Source organism: Erithacus rubecula (genome assembly GCF_903797595.1).
Source record: "Erithacus rubecula genome assembly, contig: scaffold_282_arrow_ctg1, whole genome shotgun sequence".
NCBI classification, from domain to species: Eukaryota; Metazoa; Chordata; class Aves; order Passeriformes; family Muscicapidae; genus Erithacus; species Erithacus rubecula.
In genome coordinates this window covers 11,478-32,935 of record NW_027636043.1, presented here as the reverse complement: position 1 = coordinate 32,935, position 21,458 = coordinate 11,478, and the positions used below count along the sequence as shown (strand labels likewise).

General features: G+C 56.4%; 1 protein-coding gene across 1 annotated transcript; it reads right to left on the bottom strand.

The window, feature by feature from the left end:
• Nucleotides 1-9,892: 9,892 nt before the first annotated feature.
• On the bottom strand, nucleotides 9,893-20,287 carry LOC306815905 (class I histocompatibility antigen, F10 alpha chain-like; the record flags this gene model as incomplete). Its single annotated transcript, XM_079332410.1, is given in 6 exon segments — nucleotides 9,893-10,200; nucleotides 10,293-10,565; nucleotides 11,429-11,590; nucleotides 11,593-11,700; nucleotides 12,080-12,343; nucleotides 20,145-20,287. Coding segments are annotated over 6 exon segments (1,251 nt in total). The 5' UTR covers nucleotides 20,281-20,287.
• Nucleotides 20,288-21,458: the final 1,171 nt, after the last annotated feature.

Sequence of the window (21,458 nt, the reverse complement as noted above, 5' to 3'; positions counted from 1 at the left end):
ATCGCCTCTCCCGCTTCATATTAAAATTAGCTACAAGCCTCTTTCTGCTCCACACTGCTCCTTGGGAAAAAGGAAACCGTTTTCCTCTCAGTTGAACTTTTCATCTTATCTCCTAGCACATATTCTTTTTACTCCTTTGCCCATCTTCTGGACTTTGATACCAGTTTTCCTGGGTTCAGGGATCTGGAGAATCCCCCTTATCCTGTGGTGCCTTTGTCCTTGCATCCTGTTCGCCCACTCCAGCTCTTTATCTTATCCTGCAGCCTTGCTCTCCCCTGTTCTTGTAAGCACCGTAAATTCCAGCAAACATAGGGTTTTGTCAGCCCCCTTCTAGTCCAAGCATTTCTCGATGCTCGATTCCTAACTCTCAGTTGCTCTGTCTCCCCTGCAGGCTCAGGGGGTGCTGCCCCCTCCCCAACAGCCGCTGCTGCGGCGGCCGTGGGGCACAGGGGGTGGCAAAGGGGGGTCCGGGATGCGAGCTGGGAGCAGCGGGAGGAAGAGGAGGAGAGAGGAATGGGAGGAGAGAAGAAGGGGAGGAGCAGGAGCAGGAGGAGCAGGAGAGAAGCAGCGGGCGCAGGCGGAGAATCGCGGTGCTGCAGGGCGAGCCCGCTGAGCCCGCAGCTCCGCTGGCCCCGGCAGCATCGCATTCCTGCATCCCGCGGGTGAGCGCGGAGGGGAAGCTCGGCCCGGGGCTGTCGCGGCAGCTCCGGCACGGCTGGTTGGGTTTCGGATTCTTGGGGGATGGGGGTTGGTGTTTGTGCCTCGCAGATTCGGGAATCGAGTCCCAAATGTATTTGGGTGTCCCTGGGAGAGGTATTGTTTTATTGATGTGAGGAGGGGATGTTTCTGGCTCTTGCAGGAATCCAAAGCTGAGCCGTAAATGCTCCTTGGGGGGATTTGGAGGGGCCCACGTGGCGATGGCCCGGTCCCGGCGGGGCGGGACATCGGTTTTGGGGGTCCCCGGGAGAGGCGGGGGATGAAAGGCGGGAGCCCCGGCGTGGGGAGAGGGGCGACAGCAGAGCTGGGGGACCCCCGGCAGCCTGGAGGGGAGGTGGAGCCGGGAGATGAGTGGGGTCCGGGCCCCCCGAGCCTGGAAGGGCTGGCAGGAAACGGGGGAAGCCCTGAGTGCCTGGAGTGGGGGGATGCTGGAGAGGGGGACCCTGGGACCTGAGTCAGGATCAGGGCAGGATGAGCCCTGGGACCCACAAAACTCCCTCAGTGTGCCTGAGCAGGAGCCAGGAGAGGAGGAATCCCCAGGAGCCACGGGTCCCCATCAGCTCTGAGAACAGGAACCCCCATAACCACAAAGTGAAGACAGTGTGAACAGGGATCTTCTGGGAGAGTGTTTTTGGGCTCCTTCGTGATTTTTGGAGGTTTTTATGGACACCAGAAAGCCTGGGCATTTCTAGAGGTGCACTCAGGCAGCAGGACCTTGAAAGCCATATCAGTCACTTTGTTTTTCCCCCAAACCAAGATTTTCCAATCCAAAGTCTTATCCAGATGGAGCAAAAGGCTGTGAGGAGCAGGAAGATGCCCCCGGACAGCCAGGCAGGTGAGGAGGATGTCACTGCCCCTTTCCCCCTCTGTCCTGCTGGGGAGGATTGGGGGCATCTCCTTCTCCTTCCCTCTGGCACAGAGTCAAATCCCATCCTCTTCTTGTCCTTCCCCCACAGACCAGGAGCTGAGGACGGAGACCAGGGAAGACAAATCCTCACAGCAGAACCTCGTGGAACAGGCTGTTTGCAGCAGCTCCACAGTGCAGGAATCCAACAGGGAGGAAAAGCCATGGAGATCCCACACAAAGAGGAGCTGCAAATGCAGATCATGGGGATCCGAGGAGGAAAGACCCAGCCTGGGCCGGGCAGGCAGCCAGAGATGTGGCCAGAGCTCTGAGCTGAGGGTCCATGAGCAGCTTCAGGATGGCAAAAAGCCCCTTCAGTGTTTGGAATGTGGGAAGAGTTTCCGCACAAGCTCTGGCCTGGTCCGCCACCAGAAGATCCACACTGGGGAACGGCCCTATGAGTGTGGGGAATGTGGGAAGGGATTCAGAAACACCTCAGATCTGATCAGGCACCAGACAGTGCACACTGGGGAACGGCCCTACGTGTGTGGGGAATGTGGGAAGGGATTCAAGTGCAGCTCCAGCCTGATCCGCCACCAGAGGACCCACACTGGGCAACAGCCCTACGAGTGTGAGGAATGTGGGAAGAGCTTCAGTGTGAGGTCCGGTTTGACCCGCCACCAGAGGATCCACACTGGGGAACGGCCCTACGAGTGTGGGGAATGTGGGATGAGCTTCAGGATGCGCAGCGACCTCACCCACCACCAGAGGATCCACAGTGGGGTACTACCGTATGTGTGTGGGGAATGTGGGAAGAGCTTTAGCCAGAACTCCAACCTGATTGTCCACCAGATGATCCACACTGGCGAACGACCCTATGTGTGTGGGGAATGTGGGAAGAGCTTCAGCCAGAACCACAAACTGATTGTCCACCAGATGATCTACACGGGGGTACGACCATATGTGTGTGGGGAATGTGGGAAGGGCTGCAGAACCACCACTGAGCTGATTCGCCACCAGAAAGTGCACATTGGGGCATGGCCCAACGAGTGTGGGGAATGTGGGAAGGGATTCAGAAACACCTCTGAGCTGATCCGCCACCAGACAGTGCACACTGGGGAACGGCTCTACAAGTGTGGGGAATGTGGGAAGGGATTCAGCCAGAGCTCCAGCCTGATCCGCCACCAGAGGACCCACACTGGGGAACAGCCCTATGTGTGTGGGGAATATGGGAAGGGATTCCACAAGAGCTATGGTTTAATCTGCCACCAGAGGATGCACACTGGACAGAAGCCCTATGAGTGTGGGGAATGTGGGAAGGGCTTCACCATGAGGTCCTGTTTGATCCGCCACCAGACGGTGCACACCATGGAATGGCCCTACAAGTGTGGGGAATGTGGGAAGGAATTCAGCCAGAGCTCCAGCCTGATCTGCCACCAGAGGATCCACACTGGGGAACGACCCTACGAGTGTGGGGAATGTGGGAAAGGCTTCCGAGACACCTCTGAACTAATGTAACACCTGACAGTGCACACCGGGGAACGGCCCTACGAGTGTGGGGAATGTGGGTTGAGCTTCAGCGTGAGGTCCAGTTTGATCCGCCACCAGAGGATCCACACTGGGGAACGGCCCTACAAGTGTGGGGAATGTGGGAAGGGCTGCCATGACACCTCTGAACTTAGGCAACACCTGACAGTGCACACCAGGGAACAGCCCTACAACTGTGGGGAATGTGGGAAGAGCTTCAGGCACAGATCCCACCTGAGTGTCCACCAGAGTATCCGCACCAGGGAGAAGCCCTATGAGTGTCCTGAGTGTGGCAAGAGGTTTCAGAGGAGATGCAGTCTGCTAAAGCATCAGCAGATTCATGTAGAGGAGAGGAGAGGCCCTTCCGCTTCCCCTAGTGCAGGAAGGGCTTTAAGAAAAACTCCACCCTCGTCACCCACCAGTGGATCCACACCAGGGAGAGGCCCTAACAGTGTGGGAAGAGCTTCTCCCAGAACTCTGCCATGACCCAGCACCAATGGGGGCACTGGCAAGGGAAGCTCTGTAAGTGCCCCACGTGTGCGAAGAGGTTCCTGCAGTGCTCCAGCTCAATCCCCTCTGTTGGACCCTGTTGGATGCTCCCCAGTGACCCTCGTTGGGCAGAGCCTTGGTGGTCCATGGTCCTGGTGATCCATGTTGGGAACTGACCTGGCTGGTGGTCTCCACATCTTCCTGGCTCTCTGTGGGCACCTGGACTCAGCAGGCCAAAACCCCATTGGGATGCAGACTGACATCAGGAATTCATTTGGGACAGCGGATTTTACTTTCCACCCTGTGAGAGTCCGTGTGAGCCTCTCATCTGTTTCTGCCCAACGACCCTCGCCTGAGGCCTGCGCTGGCCAGGGATGGGAGGAACGCCAAGTGACTGTTCCGCAGGTGATGCCTACCAGGACTGGTTTCTCATGACAACTAGTCACGGGCCACTGACTCAACAAAGCTCCCACAGATGGAAGAAAAATGGACTGGTCAGTATGGGCTGCCCTGCGTGTGTTCATAACAACAAAGATGGTTTGGTGTGTGCCTTGAAACGTCCTGTTTCCACCTGTTCCTCAGGGTAACGATTTCCACATACAATAGTCCATAAATCTTCCCACCTTTTGGCCAGAAGCCACTCGCTTTGGGAAAGGACTATAAAAATGACTTTCTCAGAGGAGACCCCTGAGATCTCCCCAGACGGCAACAGACATCTATTGGCTGGCTCCACGAGGATTCGTCTGCCTGTCTTGGTAGCTATAATCCCAACCCCCTTTTCTCTCTCTCTCTCTCTCTGTCCCACTATCGCATTTTGGTTGGCACTAAATAAAACGCATTTCTGTAAAAGTAAACTGGTTTTTTCCCCTGCTGTGTCTTTTGCGCTCTGAGATCCATAAAAGAACCAGCCACAACTCCCGCTCGGGTTGGGCGGATTGTGACACCTTGACATAAAATACTTAATGGCATTGCTGCTATCCCCTACTGAGCTTTTGCTATGGGAGTTGGGGTGGAAGAGACAGTTAAATAAATTGCTTTCTGGAGCAAGGGCTGGCATTACACTTGCCCAACTGGCAGGGGAGGGAACTGACCCAGACCAGCAGGCCTGAGATTTGCAAAGACCAGTGTTAAATGACATGATGGAAGTGGCTAAAAAGGCCTTTTTACAAGTACCTGAGGCCAGTAAGCTGCAATTGAACTTTGCTGTTATAAGGCAAGACCCTACAGAGCCTTATATGACTTTTCTGGATAGGGTTAAACTCACTCTTGATGAACAAGTGGCTGAGGACCAGGTTTGGGAAGCTGAAACAGCTAGCAGTGGTCAATGCTAACCCCAAATGTAAGAAGGGCTTAAAGGCTTTGTCCCTTGACCCTGAGATCACCATCCCCCAGATGTTGGGGGCTTGCAATAAGTTGGTTACTCCAGAGCATGTTGCCTCCTTCCAAGGAAAAGTATTAGCCAATGCCTTGATTAAATCTCAAAAGCGTCCTCAAAGACAGCAGAACCAAAAGCCAGGACAATGCTTTAATTGTGGCCAAAATGAACACTGGGAAAGGAATTATTGCAAACCCAAAAAGAGAACTCTCAAAAACTTGGTGACTGGAATAAACCAGGCCAGATACAAACTCTTGTCATCAAGTCCAGGTACATTGCTGCAGCCAGTGAGGAAACTCGAAGCAGAGCACAGGACAGTGGCACGTGGAGACACAAGAACCCCCATGGCTGAACACTGGCAAAACAGACATTGGAACCCACCAAACCTCTTTTTGCAACACCTCCTCAGGGACCTGCCTGCCTCAGTACCGTGCAGCTCCTGACTGGAGCTGTCACCTGCCCGGTCAGTAATGATAACTGATTTTATCCATCATGTTATCTCTACAGGCCAGCTAGAACCAGAATTGCATGCCAAGAGGTTTTCTCAATATTGGACTAGGCAGACATAATATTGAAGATTTCTATGTGTTGCCCACTGTTTGAACAGTTACTTTTAATCAGGTGATTACAGGGATAGCACGGTGCCCTAACCCTCTTTGTTTCATCCTCCAAGGAACAGTTTTCACTCAGGTTTTCCTGTTGCCTGCAGTTGACAATGATGATGCTGATGAAAATTACATTGCATGGTCCCAATGGACTGGCCTGGATAAGACTGAAATCACCTGTGGTGTTACCTGCCTGGGAAAAACTGTCACCTGGACAGGCCTCGTCAACACAGGAGCAGACGTGACCATTATCTCACACAAGTATTGGCCAACTGAGTGGATTCTTGTTCCTTCACTAGATACACTTGTGGGAATTGGGGGGCACAGCAACACAATGAGGAGTTTACATCCTGTTTCATTTAAAGGACTGGAGGGCCATGTGGCCACTACCAAGCCATTTATTATAAAAAAGTGCATGTTTGAAGTAGAGATCTCCTGTCCCACCATGGACTGAGACTCGAAACAAATTTTTAGCAAAGACTACTGATGAGCACGGTGCTGTAAAACTCACTTGGACCTCAGGCAAACCCATCTGGATTGATCAGTGGCCCCTTCCCATCAAAAAGCTGTCCATACTCGAGTCTCTAGCTTGTGAAAAACTGGAAAAAGGGGCATATTGTCCCTACAAATAGTCCCTGGAAAATCCCCTTTTCTTTATCAGAAAGCCACATAGTGAGAAATGGACGCTACTTCAAGACCTGAGAAGAATAAATGAAATGATTGAGGAGATGGACTGTTGCAGACAGGATTGCCCCTCTCTTAACGTGATCCCCAGGGACTGGTTGTTAATGATTATTGATCTGAAGGATTGCTTTTTCAGGATCCCTTTACATCCAGAGTTTGTGTCAAGATTCTCCTTTTCCATTCCTTCCATCCACCAACAGTCACTGCTGAAAAGGCACCATAGGACCGTCCTGCCACAAGGGATGTGGAACTCCCCAACAATGTGCCAATGGTACATGGCAAGGATCCTTTCACCCAAGAGAAATTCCCCCAAGTAATGATACTGCAATACATGGATGGATCTCAGCAGCTACAGCAAGCCCGGATAAAATGTTCCAAATAGAACAGATCTTCCTGGCTGCCTAAGGCAGACATCAGCTACAAAGTGATTAAATGCAAGCAAGGCCTAGGCTTAGGCTATCAGCTCTTGTGTGATTTCATTTTGATTGCAGCACTTCCTTAGCCAGAGAGAAAGAGATTTGGGAATGCTGCACAGGAATTCTGCAGGCAACTTTATTTCTACGAAGGGACCCAGCAGCAAATCCAAGTATGCAGAATATCAAAGGGGTTTTATAGGGTTGGGGTGGCTTCAGATGCAGACCAATAAAATTAGAGATTGAAAAACTATCCAACTACTTTAAAGTTTTAGGTGAGAGTGACCAATTACTTAGAAGGAAAAAAGACCAGTTAGAACACTAAAAGATAACACGGGAGTCTACAGGGGGTGAACATTTCTCTAAGGAAGGATTTCTTATCTAAGGGTAAGTTTCCAAGAGGGCCCTGAAGGGGTATCTCAATCATCCACAATGGATGACATCCTGATTGTCTCAGAAAAGGAGACCACTCTGGAACTTGTCACCACCGACATTTTAGAGGAGATCATAAGTCTGGTCTACAAGTAGCCAAAGATGAAGTGCAGTGATCCTCCCCTTGCAGGTACCCAGGGTACAGGCTCACTGTCACACCACAGATCAGCCACCTGCAGGAGGAACTCACCACCTTACACCCTCTGCAGAAACTCAATTAACGGGGTTAGGACCCTCCCTGGAATCACAAACCAGGATTTGGCTCCTTTATTTGATTTATTAAGGGGAAACACGGACCTGAACTCTCCCAGAGACTTCACACCAGATGCCAGAACCGGGTTGGATAAAGTGGCTACAGCACTGCACACTCACCAAGCCCACTGACACCACCCAGAGTCACATTTTTGATTTGCTATTTTGGGAGAACGGCCACATTTTTATGGTTCAGTTTTTCAACGGAAAAAGGATTTGTCTGTCCTTTTGTTAATTTTAGAATGGATCTTCCTATCTTATCAGATGCCCAAAACAATCACTACTTGTCCTGAAATCCTTTCTCAGCTGATCATGAAATCCCAATCCCAAGTTTTAACTCTTCCTAGAAATTTTTTCTCTGTTATGTTTATACTCATTACTTCCCTGTATTTAGAATTCTTAATTCAGCAACCTGAGGTTTTTCAAATTGCTTTAGCAGCTTTTACAGGACAAATGTCAGTTCATTTTCCAAAGCATAAATTAATACACCTTCCTTTGAATTTTACCCAAAAACCCCTAGAAAGCCACACCCCTCTTAATGCTCTTTTTTTACAGATGGCTCCAGCAAATTGCATAAATCAGTTATCACCTGGAAAAACCCTAACAGTGATAACTGGGAATCAGACATTGAACTTGTAGAAGGATCAACACAGATTGTAGAACTTGCAGTGGTTGTCCCTGTTTTCTCAAAGCTTTTAATTCCTTTCAATTTAGTTACAGATTCCTTTTATGATACGGCATTGTGGAATGAGCAGAAGGTCCCCTCCTCAAATTTATCACTAATGAAAACCTATATATATATTATATACAATATATATGTATAAAATATATAATTTGCTCAAAATTTTCTTTTTTAAGAAAACAACCTTATTTTGTCACCCATGTTGGTTCACGTACCAACCTACCTGGAAGTGAATTCAGGGCTGAAGGTAATGCCCATGCTGATCACCTCACCACGCCCATTCAAACCACCCTTCCAAATTTTTTTGAACAAGCCCCTATTAGTCTCTCTTTCTTTCACCAAAATGCCCCATCCCTCATAAGATCTTTTAATCTAACTAAAGCTCAGGCCCACATAATCATCAGCTCCTGTCCTGATTGCCAGCAACAATCCATTCTCTTGGGGGGAGATGGTGTAAACCCCAGGGGACTCAATAGGTGATGGTGATCAGGAAATGACCATGACCATAAGATGACCATAAGATGATCAGGACAATCAGATGACCACATCAGGACCACCTCAAGGCCATGGCTGTGCCATGGCCAACCCATGGTCATCTCTTGGTCCAAACCATCTCATGGGGCTGTGGTTGTGTCATGGTCATCCCATGGTCATCTCAGGGTTGTGTCACTCATGGCCACTCTCATCTCATGGCCATGGTCATGAGCAGAAACCTCTCTGAGATCCCAAACCCCAATTTTGGGACACTCAAGGACCATTGGGGACAATGAGGCCTGGCCTGATCCCTCCCCCCATCCTACTGCCCCTCCAGGAGCCTGACACAGCCAAACCCTTCTGGGGACACCTCGGACATGGGACACAGAGCGGGAAATGAATCCTGGGGGATGGAGCCAAGTATGGCTGGCAAGTCCCCATGTCAGTCCTGGTGTTCCCATCCCAATCCTGGTGTCCCCATCCCAGTCCTGATGTCCCCATCCCAGTCCTGGTGTCCCCATCCCAATCCTGGTGTCCCCATCCCAATCCTGGTGTCCTCATCCCAATCCTGGTGTCCTCATCCTGTTCTTGGCATCCCTATTCTCATTCCTGGCTCCCAGAGAGGAACTGACAGACACTGGAGGAGGGAACCTGGATTTATTGCCTCAAGCAGGATTTATTGCCCAAAGCAGGATAATTTCACACCAGAACTAACGCATTGGGAATGTTTGTGGTTCTTGGCTTTAAAGAAGCCAAAATGGGAAATTGATCCATTAGCAGGAGCTGTGGGTGGGTAAAAACATGGAGAGGAGCTCTGCTGGAAAGCCTCAGTTTCCTGGGAACAGGAAGGGGCTGGATCAAGCTCTGTGGATTGCTCAGGGAGTGATTCCTGCTGAGATGAGAGAGGGTCACAGTGTCACCCTGTCCCTGTCCCCATCCCACAGGATGGGCCTGGCTGGAGTCCATGGAGAGCAGGAGCTGCTCCAGATCCAACTGGATCCTGCCCACTCCTGCTCCATCCATCCCACCCAAACCCACTCTGGAATCCCAACCTGATCCTGTCTCATCCATCCCACACCAATCCTGCCCTGTCCACTCTTCCATCATCCATCCATCCATCCATCATCCATCCATCCATCCATCATCTATCCATCATCCCAACTGATCCTGCTCCAGAATTCAGCCCCGATCCCACTCCACAATTCCATGTGATCCTGCTCTGGACCCCTCCTCTGATCCAGAATCCCTCCCTGATTCCAATCTGTCCATCCTGTCCCAATCCCCCTCTGGAATCCCACCCTGACCCCACTCCGTACCTGCAGTCAAGCTGTGGTTCCCACATCATTCCCTGCAGAAAGAGAAGATCCATGAGATTCCAGCACGGATCACACACTGGGATTAACCCCAGGATCCATTCTGGGATCCACATGGAGGGGATCCAGAGCTGGATCCGCCACTGGTACTCACTGGCTGCCATGTTGTATCCATTCCGGTCCACCCTCCCTGTGGAAAAACAGTGGGATCAGCGTCAGTGCTACAGGATTCCCAGAAAGGTGCTGGGTGGATCTGTGCCCCTTCCTGACCCCCATCCCGTGTGTTACCGGATTGGAGCTTGCAGATGACGAATCCAACGAGGACAATGAGGATGATGATGGCAACAATGGACACAGCGACCACCACAGTGAGATTCCCACCAGATGTCGGCTCTGGGAATTGTGGGATGGTGAGGAGGAGGAGGGGAATCCCCATCTGGGAATTCCAACTCCCCAATTCCCACATTCCACATTCCCAGCCTCACCCCAAGCGAAGATCCCGGGCTCCGACATTCCGGGATGCTCCACCCGGCACCGGTACTGCTCCCGCTCCTCCGGCCGCGCCTCGATCCTGGCCCAGGTGTGGAAGGTGCCGTCGCTGTTGGGAACGACCCCGCCCCACTCCGTCTCCTGATCCCAGATTTCATCCCCCTTCATCCAGTTGACCGCGATGGCCTTGGGGTAGAATCCGTACGCGTGGCAGGACAAGATCAGCATCCCGTGTTCCTCTTTTCCAGACACATGGACATCAGGGGGCTCTGGAATGGGATAACAGTGAGAGACATCCCTGGAATTCCATGGGAATGGGATGGGGGTGAGATCTGCACATAGAATTCCCACTGCAATGGGATGGGAGTGAGATCTGCCCATGGAATTCCATGGGAATGGGATGGGGGTGAGATCTGCCCATGGAATTCTCACTGCAATGGGATGGGGGTGAGATCTGCCCATGGAATTCCATGGGAATGAGGGTGAGATCTGCCCATGGAATTCCCACTGCAATGGGATGGGGGTGAGATCTGTCCATGGAATTCTCACTAGAAGGGGATGGGGGTGAAATCTGCACATGGAATTCCCACTGCAATGGGATGGAGTGAGACCTGCCCATGGAATTTCCACTGGAAGGGGATGGGGGTGAGATCTGCCCAGGGAATTCCCACAGGAATGGGGATAAGATCTGCCCAGGGAATTCCCACAGGAATGGGGATAAGATCTGCCCATGGAATTCCATAGGAATGGGATAGAGATAAGGTCTGCCTATGGAATTCCATGAGAATGGGATGGGGGTGAGATATGCCCATGGAATTCCCACTGCAACAGGATGGGGGTGAGACCTGTCCATGGAATTCCCACTGGAGTGAAATGGAGATGAGATCTGCCCATGGAATTCCATGGGAATGGGATGGGGGTGAGATTTGCCGATGGAATTTATTAGGAATGTGATAGAAGTAAGATCTGCCCATGGAATACCATGGGAATGGGACAGGGGTAAGACGTGCCCATGGAATTCCATGGGAATGGGATGGAGATGAGATTTGCCCATGGAATTCCCACAGGAATTACCGTGTTCCCAAGTCCTCCATTCCCAAATCCCACTTTCCCACAGGATTTCTGCTCCCACCTTTGCGGTCCAGCTCCTTCTGCCCATATCCGACATATTTCGGGATCCACTCCGGGCAGATGTGCTCCAGGTAATTAGTCACCCTCTCAGCCTCGTTCTCATCTTCCCAGCGCCTCCTGCTGACCTCAGCAGCGCTGTCAGCTGCCACCAATCTCCTGGATTCAGGTCAAAGGAGATGAAATCCCTCCCGTCGTAGCTGTACCGGTAAGATCCACGGACGCTCCCGTCAGACAGGAGGTCACACCCGTAAACTCGCAACCACGTGTGGAGACCTGGGGGGATTGAACCCACAGAGACCCATGGAATTGTGTCCCAGCCCCACAGAGCCCCATTCCAGCGCTATGGAGCACCAGGAGACACAGAGAGCCTCATCCCAACCCCAGAGATCCCGATCCCAACCCCATGGATCCCACCCCAGCCCCATGGATCCCATCCCAACCCATGCAGCACAAGATATCCCATACCAGCCTAATGGATCCCCATCTCAGCCCCTTGGCAGCCTGTGAATCCACATCCAAGCCCTATAAATCCCATTCAAGCACTATAGATCCCCACCCCAGCCCCACAGATCCCATCCCAACCCCACAGCCCCATGGATCACCATCCCACCCCATGCATCCACATCCCAGCCCCACAGATCCCCCCACTCACCCCTGCTCTGGTTGTACCGGTCCCGCAGTGTCTCCAGGTTCCTGGCAGCCACGTGCTGGTTCCCCACGCAGATCTGGGTCCCCCTATCCCAATATCCCGGCTCTGCTCCGTCCTTCATCCACTGTGTCAGCGGCTCCATCTGGCCCCGCTCGCTGTCGTAGCGTGTGAAGGGGATCCCATCCAGGTACCCAATGGCCATGAACTGGGGGATCCCCGGGCTGGGCTCTGACACTGCCCCATCCAGGTAATGCAGGGAGTGGAAAACTGGGGGGACACAGAGATTTGGGGGGGTTGAGGGGTCATGGATCAATGAAAGGGGAACTGGGAGAGCTGGGAAGGGAGTGCATGGGGTCCCAGTGGCCAGGAATGGGGGCTCAGGGGACTCCCAGTGTCAAGGAAAAGAGGATACAAGGACCGGGAGAAGTGAGATAAGGGATCAAGGAAATCCCCAGTGCCAAGCAAAGAGGGGTCACAAGGTGGGGAGAACCGGGATGGCTGGAATGGGGGGCTCAGAGGTTCTTGATGCAGAGGGAAAGGGGGGCTGGGGGCTGATAAAAAACAGGAATGGGGGTCCAGGAGGTCTCAGAGTCAAGTAAAATGTGGGTCTGGAGCTGGGGAAGGCGGGATGGATGGGAAAGGGGGTGCAGGGGGGGATTGGTACTGGATAAGGGAGTGCAGGGAGGTGCCTTCCTTTCCACTGGGACTGGGAGTTCAGGGGGGTCCCAGAGCCAAGAATCCCCCCTGGGAGTGTCCACGATACCCCAGGGACCCTCCCAGACCCCCCGCAGGACGAGCAGGGGGTGGAGATCTGGGGGGATGCAGAGACTGGGGGGGCAGGAAGCAGAACGGGGAGAGCCAGGAAGGGTCCAAGGTTCAAGGGAGGGACTGGGAGAGGCGGGATGGGGGATCCAGGGGGTCCCTGTGCTCAGGAAAGGGGCTCCAGGGGTCCCCGGTGTTGAGGGAAAGGGGGGGCTGGGACTGGGAGAGGCAAACGGATCCCGGAGGCGCAGCCTGGGAGACGGGAAAGAGACCGAGGGAGTGCGGTGGGGGAGGGGTCGGGGAAAAGGGGGAATTCCAGGGAGTTCATCTGGATCCCATTGGATCCCCGCTGAGACCCCCCCTGAGACACCTGAGACCCTCTAGGACCCCATTTCGGGAAGCGCCGGAGTGGAAAACGGGGCGGACACGGAAAGTTGGGAGGTTCGGGGGGTCCAAAGGTCAAGAAAAAGGGCGGGACTCGGGTCTGGGAAAAGCGGGATGCCCGAAAAGGGGGTGCAGGGGGGTCCCAGGCCTGGAAATGGAGATTCGGGGGTATCGCAGTGCCCGGGAATGGGGGTTCAGGGGGGTCCCAGTGCCAGATGAGGGGGTTCAGGGGGGTCCCGGTGCACAGAAATGGGGGTTCAGGGGGGTTTTCTGCTGGGAAAGGCGATGGAGAGGTAACAAGACCGAAAATGACGATTCAGTGGTTTCTCCGTGCCCGGAAATCAAGGTTTAAAGGATTCCCAGTGCCCGGAAATGGGGGTTCAGGGGGTGCTGGTGACAAGAACAGGGGGGTTCAGGGGGGGTCTCCTTGCCAGATAAGGGAGTACAGGTGGACCGGTGCTGGGGAAGAGGATCGAGGGGGGTCACACGACGCAAAATGTAGATTTCAGGGGTTCACCTGCCCGGGAATGGAGGGTTAGGGGGTTCCCAGTGCCCAGAAATGGAAGTTCAGGGGGGCCCCGGTGCCCGGGAATGGGAGTTCAGGGGTTCCCGTACTGGGGAATGTATGCTAAAGAGGAGTTTCCTTCCCGGAATTCGGGGCTCAAGGGCGTTCTGCTGCCCGAAAATGGGGGTTCAAGGGGTGCTGGTGAGCTGAAAATGGGGGTACAGGGGGTCTCCGTGCCAGATAAGGGGGTACTTTGGGGTTACGGTGCTGGGGAAGGGGATCGAGGGGGGTCACAGGACCCAAAATTGAGATTTCCGGGGTATCCCTGCCCAGGATTGGAGATTTAGGGACTTCCAGGTGCCCGAAAATGGAAGTTCAGGGGGGTCCCGGTGCCCGGGAATTGCGGTTCAGGGGCGTCTCTGTTTCGGGGGGGTCCCACTGACCTTTCGTCGCGCCCCCCAGGCCCCCCAGGAGCCCCAAGAGCAGCCCCAGCCCCAGCGCTGGAGCCATCGCAGCCGTCCCCGCTCGCAGCTGTGGCGCAGCTCGAGAGACCCGAAAGCGAAAGTGACCGAGGCAGCGCGGGGGGGAGGGGAAAAGGGGGAATTCCAGAGAATTTCTCTGGATGCCCGCTGCGACCCTCCTGGAGCCCTCTGAGAAACACCTGGGACCCCCTGGGACCGCCCTGAAGAAAGCGCCGCGGCTGGAGAACTGGGGGGACACGGAAATTTGGGAGATCTGGGGGTGCAAAGGGAAGGAAAAGGGCGGGGCTGGGGGCTGAGAAGGGCGGGATGCCCGAGAAGGGGGTGCAGGGGGTCCCCATGCCGAATTAGGGGGTGCAGGGGGTCCCCATGCCCAGTAATGGGGGCTCAGGGGGTCCCGAGGTGAAGGAAAATGGGGGGCTGGGTCCCCGAGAGGGGGAGGGCCGGGAAATGAGGTTCAGGGGAGGGGCCTCTTTGCGGGTTTTGGGGTTCCAGGGGTACGGGTGCCAGAAAATTGAGGTTCAGAGGGGTCTCGGTGCCCAGAAATGGGGGTTCAGGAGGGTTTCCCTGCTCGGGAATGGGGGTTCAGAGGGGTCCAGGTACCAGATAAGGGGGTGCAGGGGTTTTTCAGGACTGGGGAAGGGGGTACAGGGGGGTCCCGGTTCCCAGAAATGAACATTCAAGGGGATTTCTGTGCCCAGGAACGGGGGTTCAGGGGGTCCCGGGGCCGATCCCGAAGCCGCAGCTTGGGAGACGCGAAAGTGACCGGGGGGAGCGCGAGGAGGGGGAGGGGACAGAGGAAACCCTGGGAATTCCCCTGAATCCCCCCGGGGACCACCCAGGACCCCCCCGCAGGACGAGCAGGGGGTGCTGAACAGGGTTGGGGGGGCACAGAGATTGGGGGGTCTGGCGGCGTCCAAGGGTCAGGAAGCGAAACTGGGAGAGCCGGGAAGGGCGCAAGGTTCAAGGGAGGGACCGGGAGAGGCGGGATGGGGGATCCAGGGGTTCCCTGTGCCCAGGAAAGGGGCTCCAGGGGTCCCCGGTGTTGAGGGAAAGGGGGGGCTGGGACTGGGAGAGGCAAACGGATCCCGGAGGCGCAGCCTGGGAGACGGGAAAGAGACCGAGGGAGTGCGGTGGGGGAGGGGTGGGGGGAAAAGGGGGAATTCCAGGGAGTTCATCTGGATCCCATTGGATCCCCGCTGAGACCCCCCCTGAGACACCTGAGACCCTCTAGGACCCCATTTCGGGAAGCGCCGGAGTGGAAAACGGGGCGGACACGGAAAGTTGGGAGGTTCGGGGGGTCCAAAGGTCAAGAAAAAGGGCGGGACTCGGGTCTGGGAAAAGCGGGATGCCCGAAAAGGGGGTGCAGGGGGGTCCCAGGCCTGGAAATGGAGATTCGGGGGTATCGCAGTGCCCGGGAATGGGGGTTCAGGGGGGTCCCAGTGCCAGATGAGGGGGTTCAGGGGGGTCCCGGTGCACAGAAATGGGGGTTCAGGGGGGTTTTCTGCTGGGAAAGGCGATGGAGAGGTAACAAGACCGAAAATGACGATTCAGTGGTTTCTCCGTGCCCGGAAATCAAGGTTTAAAGGATTCCCAGTGCCCGGAAATGGGGGTTCAGGGGGTGCTGGTGACAAGAACAGGGGGGTTCAGGGGGGGTCTCCTTGCCAGATAAGGGAGTACAGGTGGACCGGTGCTGGGGAAGAGGATCGAGGGGGGTCACACGACGCAAAATGTAGATTTCAGGGGTTCACCTGCCCGGGAATGGAGGGTTAGGGGGTTCCCAGTGCCCAGAAATGGAAGTTCAGGGGGGCCCCGGTGCCCGGGAATGGGAGTTCAGGGGTTCCCGTACTGGGGAATGTGTGCTAAAGAGGAGTTTCCTTCCCGGAATTCGGGGCTCAAGGGCGTTCTGCTGCCCGAAAATGGGGGTTCAAGGGGTGCTGGTGAGCTGAAAATGGGGGTACAGGGGGTCTCCGTGCCAGATAAGGGGGTACTTTGGGGTTACGGTGCTGGGGAAGGGGATCGAGGGGGGTCACAGGACCCAAAATTGAGATTTCCGGGGTATCCCTGCCCAGGATTGGAGATTTAGGGACTTCCAGGTGCCCGAAAATGGAAGTTCAGGGGGGTCCCGGTGCCCGGGAATTGCGGTTCAGGGGCGTCTCTGTTTCGGGGGGTCCCACTGACCTTTCGTCGCGCCCCCCAGGCCCCCCAGGAGCCCCAAGAGCAGCCCCAGCCCCAGCGCTGGAGCCATCGCAGCCGTCCCCGCTCGCAGCTGTGGCGCAGCTCGAGAGACCCGAAAGCGAAAGTGACCGAGGCAGCGCGGGGGGGGAGGGGAAAAGGGGGAATTCCAGAGAATTTCTCTGGATGCCCGCTGCGACCCTCCTGGAGCCCTCTGAGAAACACCTGGGACCCCCTGGGACCGCCCTGAAGAAAGCGCCGCGGCTGGAGAACTGGGGGGACACGGAAATTTGGGAGATCTGGGGGTGCAAAGGGAAGGAAAAGGGCGGGGCTGGGGGCTGAGAAGGGCGGGATGCCCGAGAAGGGGGTGCAGGGGGTCCCCATGCCGAATTAGGGGGTGCAGGGGGTCCCCATGCCCAGTAATGGGGGCTCAGGGGGGTCCCGAGGTCAAAGCAAATGGGGGGCTGGGTCCCCGAGAGGGGGAGGGCCGGGAAATGAGGTTCAGGGGAGGGGCCTCTTTGCGGGTTTTGGGGTTCCAGGGGTACGGGTGCCAGAAAATTGAGGTTCAGAGGGGTCTCGGTGCCCAGAAATGGGGGTTCAGGAGGGTTTCCCTGCTCGGGAATGGGGGTTCAGAGGGGTCCAGGTACCAGATAAGGGGGTGCAGGGGTTTTTCAGGACTGGGGAAGGGGGTACAGGGGGGTCCCGGTTCCCAGAAATGAACATTCAAGGGGATTTCTGTGCCCAGGAACGGGGGTTCAGGGGGTCCCGGGGCCGATCCCGAAGCCGCAGCTTGGGAGACGCGAAAGTGACCGGGGGGAGCGCGAGGAGGGGGAGGGGACAGAGGAAACCCTGGGAATTCCCCTGAATCCCCCCGGGGACCACCCAGGACCCCCCCGCAGGACGAGCAGGGGGTGCTGAACAGGGTTGGGGGGGCACAGAGATTGGGGGGTCTGGCGGCGTCCAAGGGTCAGGAAGCGAAACTGGGAGAGCCGGGAAGGGCGCAAGGTTCAAGGGAGGGACCGGGAGAGGCGGGATGGGGGATCCAGGGGGTCCCTGTGCCCCGGAAAGGGACTGCAGGGGTCCCCAGTGTTGAGAAAAGTGGGATCTGGGAGCTGGGAAAGGCAGGAACGGGGGTCCAGGGGGTCCCTGGGCCACGGGAAAGGGGGGCTGGGGCTGGGAGGGGCGGGCGGATCCCGGGGACGCGGTTTGGGAGACGCGAAAGCGAGACGGGAGTAAAGGGGAATTCCAGGGAATTCATCCGGATCCCACTGGATCTCCGCTGAGACCCCCGGGACCCCCTCCCAGGAAGCGCCGGCAATGGAGAACTCGGGGGGTGCAGAAATTTGGGAGATCTGGGGTTCAAAAGCCGAGGGAAAGGGCGGAACTGGGGTGTGGGGATGGCCGGGAATGGGGGTGCAGGGGGGTCCCAGAGCACTGACGGGGCTGCGGGGGGATCCCAGCCCCGGATTAGGGGGTGCAGGGGGGTCCCGGTGCTGGGGAAGGGAGTATGGGGGAGTCCCCGTGCCCAAAAATGGGGGTTCAGGGGTTCCCGTGCTGGGGAATGTGTGTTAAGGGGGAATTTCCTTCCCGGAATTCGGGGCTCAAGAGCGTTCTGCTGCCTGAAAATGGGGGTTCAAGGGGTGCTGGTGAGCTGAAAATGGGGGTACAGGGGGGTCTCCGTGCCAGATAAGGGGGTACATTGGTGATGCCGGTGCTGGGCAGGGGGATTGAGGGGGGTCACAGGACCCAAAATGGAGATTTCCGGAGTTTCCCTGCCCAGGATTGGAGATTTAGGGACTTCCAGGTGCCCGGAAATGGAAGTTCAGGGGGGTCCCGGTGCCCGGGAATTGCGGTTCAGGGGCGTCTCTGTTTCGGGGGGTCCCACTGACCTTTCGTCGTGCCCCCCAGGCCCCCCAGGAGCCCCAAGAGCAGCCCCAGCCCCAGCGCTGGAGCCATCGCTGCCGTCCCCGCTCGCAGCTTTGGCGCAGCTCGAGAGACCCGAAAGCGAAAGAGACCGAGGCAGCGCGGGGGGGAGGGGAAAAGGGGGATTTCCAGAGAATTCCTCTGGACCCCTCTGGATCCCCGCTGCGACCCCCCTGGAGCCCTCTGAGAAACACCTGGGACCCCCTGGGACCGCCCTGAAGAAAGCGCCGCGACTGGAGAACTGGGGGGACACGGAAATTTGGGAGATCTGGGGGTGCAAAGGGAAGGAAAAGGGCGGGTCTGGGGCTGGGAAGGGCGGGATGCCCGAGAAGGGGGTGCAGGGGGTCCCCATGCCGAATTAGGGGGTGCGGGGGGAGTCCCCATGCCCAGTAATGGGGGCTCAGGGGGTCCCGAGGTCAAAGCAAATGGGGGGCTGGGTCCCCGGGAGCGGGAGGGCCGGGAAAGGGGGTACAGGGGGGCACTGGGGCTGGATAAGGGGGACCCGGTACGCAGGAAATGGGGTTCAGGGGGGTTCTCTTTGCGGGTTCTGGGGTTCAAGGGGTCCCTGTGTCTGAAAATTGAGGTTCAGGGGGTCCCGGTGGCCAGAAATGGGGGTGCAGGGGGGTTTTCCTGCTCGGGAATGGGGGTTCAGGGGATTCCAGGTTCCTGATAAGGGGGTGATGGGGTTTTCAGGACTGGAGAAGGGGGAACAGGGGAGTCCCGGTTCCCCGAAATGAACGCTCAAGGGGGTCTCTGTGCCCAGGAAGGGGGGTTCGCCAGGAAATGGAAGTGCAGGGGGGTCCCCGTGCCCAGGAACGGGGGTTCAGGGGGTCCCGGTGCCGGTGCCGGTCCCGGGCGGATCCCGAAGCCGTAGCTTGGGAGACGCGAAAGTGACCGGGGGAGAGCGAAAAGAGGGAGGGGACAGAGGAAACCCTGGGAATTCCCTTGAATCCCCCCTGGACCACCTAGGACCCCCCCCGCAGAACGATGAGGGAGTGGAGAACTGGGGGGGACTCAGAGATTGGGGGGTCTGGCGGCGTCCAAGGATCAGGAAGCGAAACTGGGAGAGCCGGGGGAAGGGCGCAAGGTTCAAGGAAGAGACCGGGAGAGGCGGGATGGGGGATCCAGGGGTTCCCTGTGCCCAGGAAAGGGGCTCCAGGGGTCCCCACTGTTGAGAAAAGTGGGATCTGGGAGCTGGGAAAGGCAGGAACGGGGGTCCAGGGGGTCCCTGGGCCACGGGAAAGGGGGGCTGGGGCTGGGAGGGGCAATGGAGAACTCGGGGGATGCAGAAATTTGGGAGATCTGGGGGTTCAAAAGCCGAGGGAAAGGGCGGAACTGGGGTGTGGGGATGGCCGGGAATGGGGGTGCAGGGGGGTCCCAGAGCACTGACGGGGCTGCGGGGGGTCCCAGCCCCGGATTAGGGGGTGCAGGGGGGTCCCGGTGCTGGGGAAGGGAGTATGGGGGAGTCCCCGTGCCCAAAAATGGGGGTTCAGGGGTTCCCGTGCTGGGGAATGTGTGTTAAGGGGGAGTTTCCTTCCCGGAATTCGGGGCTCAAGAGCGTTCTACTGCCTGAAAATGGGCGTTCAAGGGGTGCTGGTGAGCTGAAAATGGGGGTACAGGGGGGTCTCCGTGCCAGATAAGGGGGTACATTGGTGTGGCCGCTGCTGGGGAGGTGGATTGAGGGGGGGTCACAGGATCCAAAATGGAGATTTCGGGGGTTTCCGTGCCCGCGAATGGAGGGTTGGGGGGTTCCCGGTGCCCGGAAATGGAAGTTCAGGGGGGTCCCGGTGCCCGGGAATTGCGGTTCCGAGGGGTCCCGGTATCGGAGGGTCCCACTCACCTTTCGTCGCGCCCCCCGGGTCCCCCAGGAGCCCCAAGAGCAGCCCCAGCCCCAGCGCTGGAGCCATCGCGCTGCTCAGCTGCGATCCCGCTCCCAGAACTGGCCCCGCCCCCAGAGCCGCCTCCGGCCCCGCCATTGGCGCAGCTATTTCCTGCCCGCCAATGGAAACTCAACCTGTCCGCGACGTCACGGGTAGCTGGGTAGATCTCGGTCTGTCGGGTTGAGACGCGGAAGCGAAAGTGATCGAGGCAGCGCGGTGGGGGAGGGGAAAAGGGGAATTCCAGAGAATTCCTCTGGATCCCTCTGGATCCCCGCTGCGACCCCCTGGAGCCCTCTGAGAAACACCTGGGACACCCTGGGACCGCCCTGAAGAAAGCGCCGGGACTGGAGAACTGGGGGGACACGGAAATTTGGGAGATCTGGGGGTGATTCCCCATGCTGCCATAATGACTACTTTTATATGTTGCTATCCATGGTGCCACAATGGCACCTTGGTTCTCTTAGGCCCCGGGGTGTACCAATTCCCCTTTGGTTTTTGTGGTCCATTGGTGTCACAATTGCATTGTGGTTCCACGAGACTCCATGGTGTCAAAATGGCCCCATGATTTTTTTAGGCCCCAAGGTAACACCATGGCCCCTTGCTTCTCTTAGACCTCATGGTGTAACAATGGCCCTTGGTTTCAATAGTTTCCATGGTGTCTACATCACCCCTTGGTTCTTAGAGGCCCCATGGTTCCAGAATGGCCCCTTGGTTCTATGAGGCACCAAAGTGTAACAATGGCCACTTGATTCCATGAGGTTCTATGTGTTTCTAGGTGTTACAAGGGCCCCTTGCTTCTATGAGCCCCCATGGGTCACAATGGACCTTTGGGTCTGTTAGGCACCATGGTGTCACAACACAACCTTAATTCTATAAGACCCCACAGTGTCACCATGGCCCCTTCATTCTATTAGGCCCCATGGTGTTAATAATTGCCCCTTGGTTCCATGAATTCCCATGGTGTTCAAAATGGGCCATCGGTTCCATGAGCCCGGTTTGGGTCACAATGGCACTTTGGTTCTGTTTGGGTCCATGTTGTCAAAATGACCAATTTGATCAGACATACCAGATGGTGCCACAACATGGTTCTGTGAGGTCCCATGGTTTCACATTGGTCCCTTGGTTATATGAGGCCATGATGTCAAAATGGCTCCTTAGTTTTGTTAAGTTCCAAGGTGTCACAATGGCACCTTGGTTCTGTATGGCCCCATGGTGTCATCATAGACCATTGTTCCATGAGGCTCCATGATGTCAAAATGGCCGCTTGGTTCCGT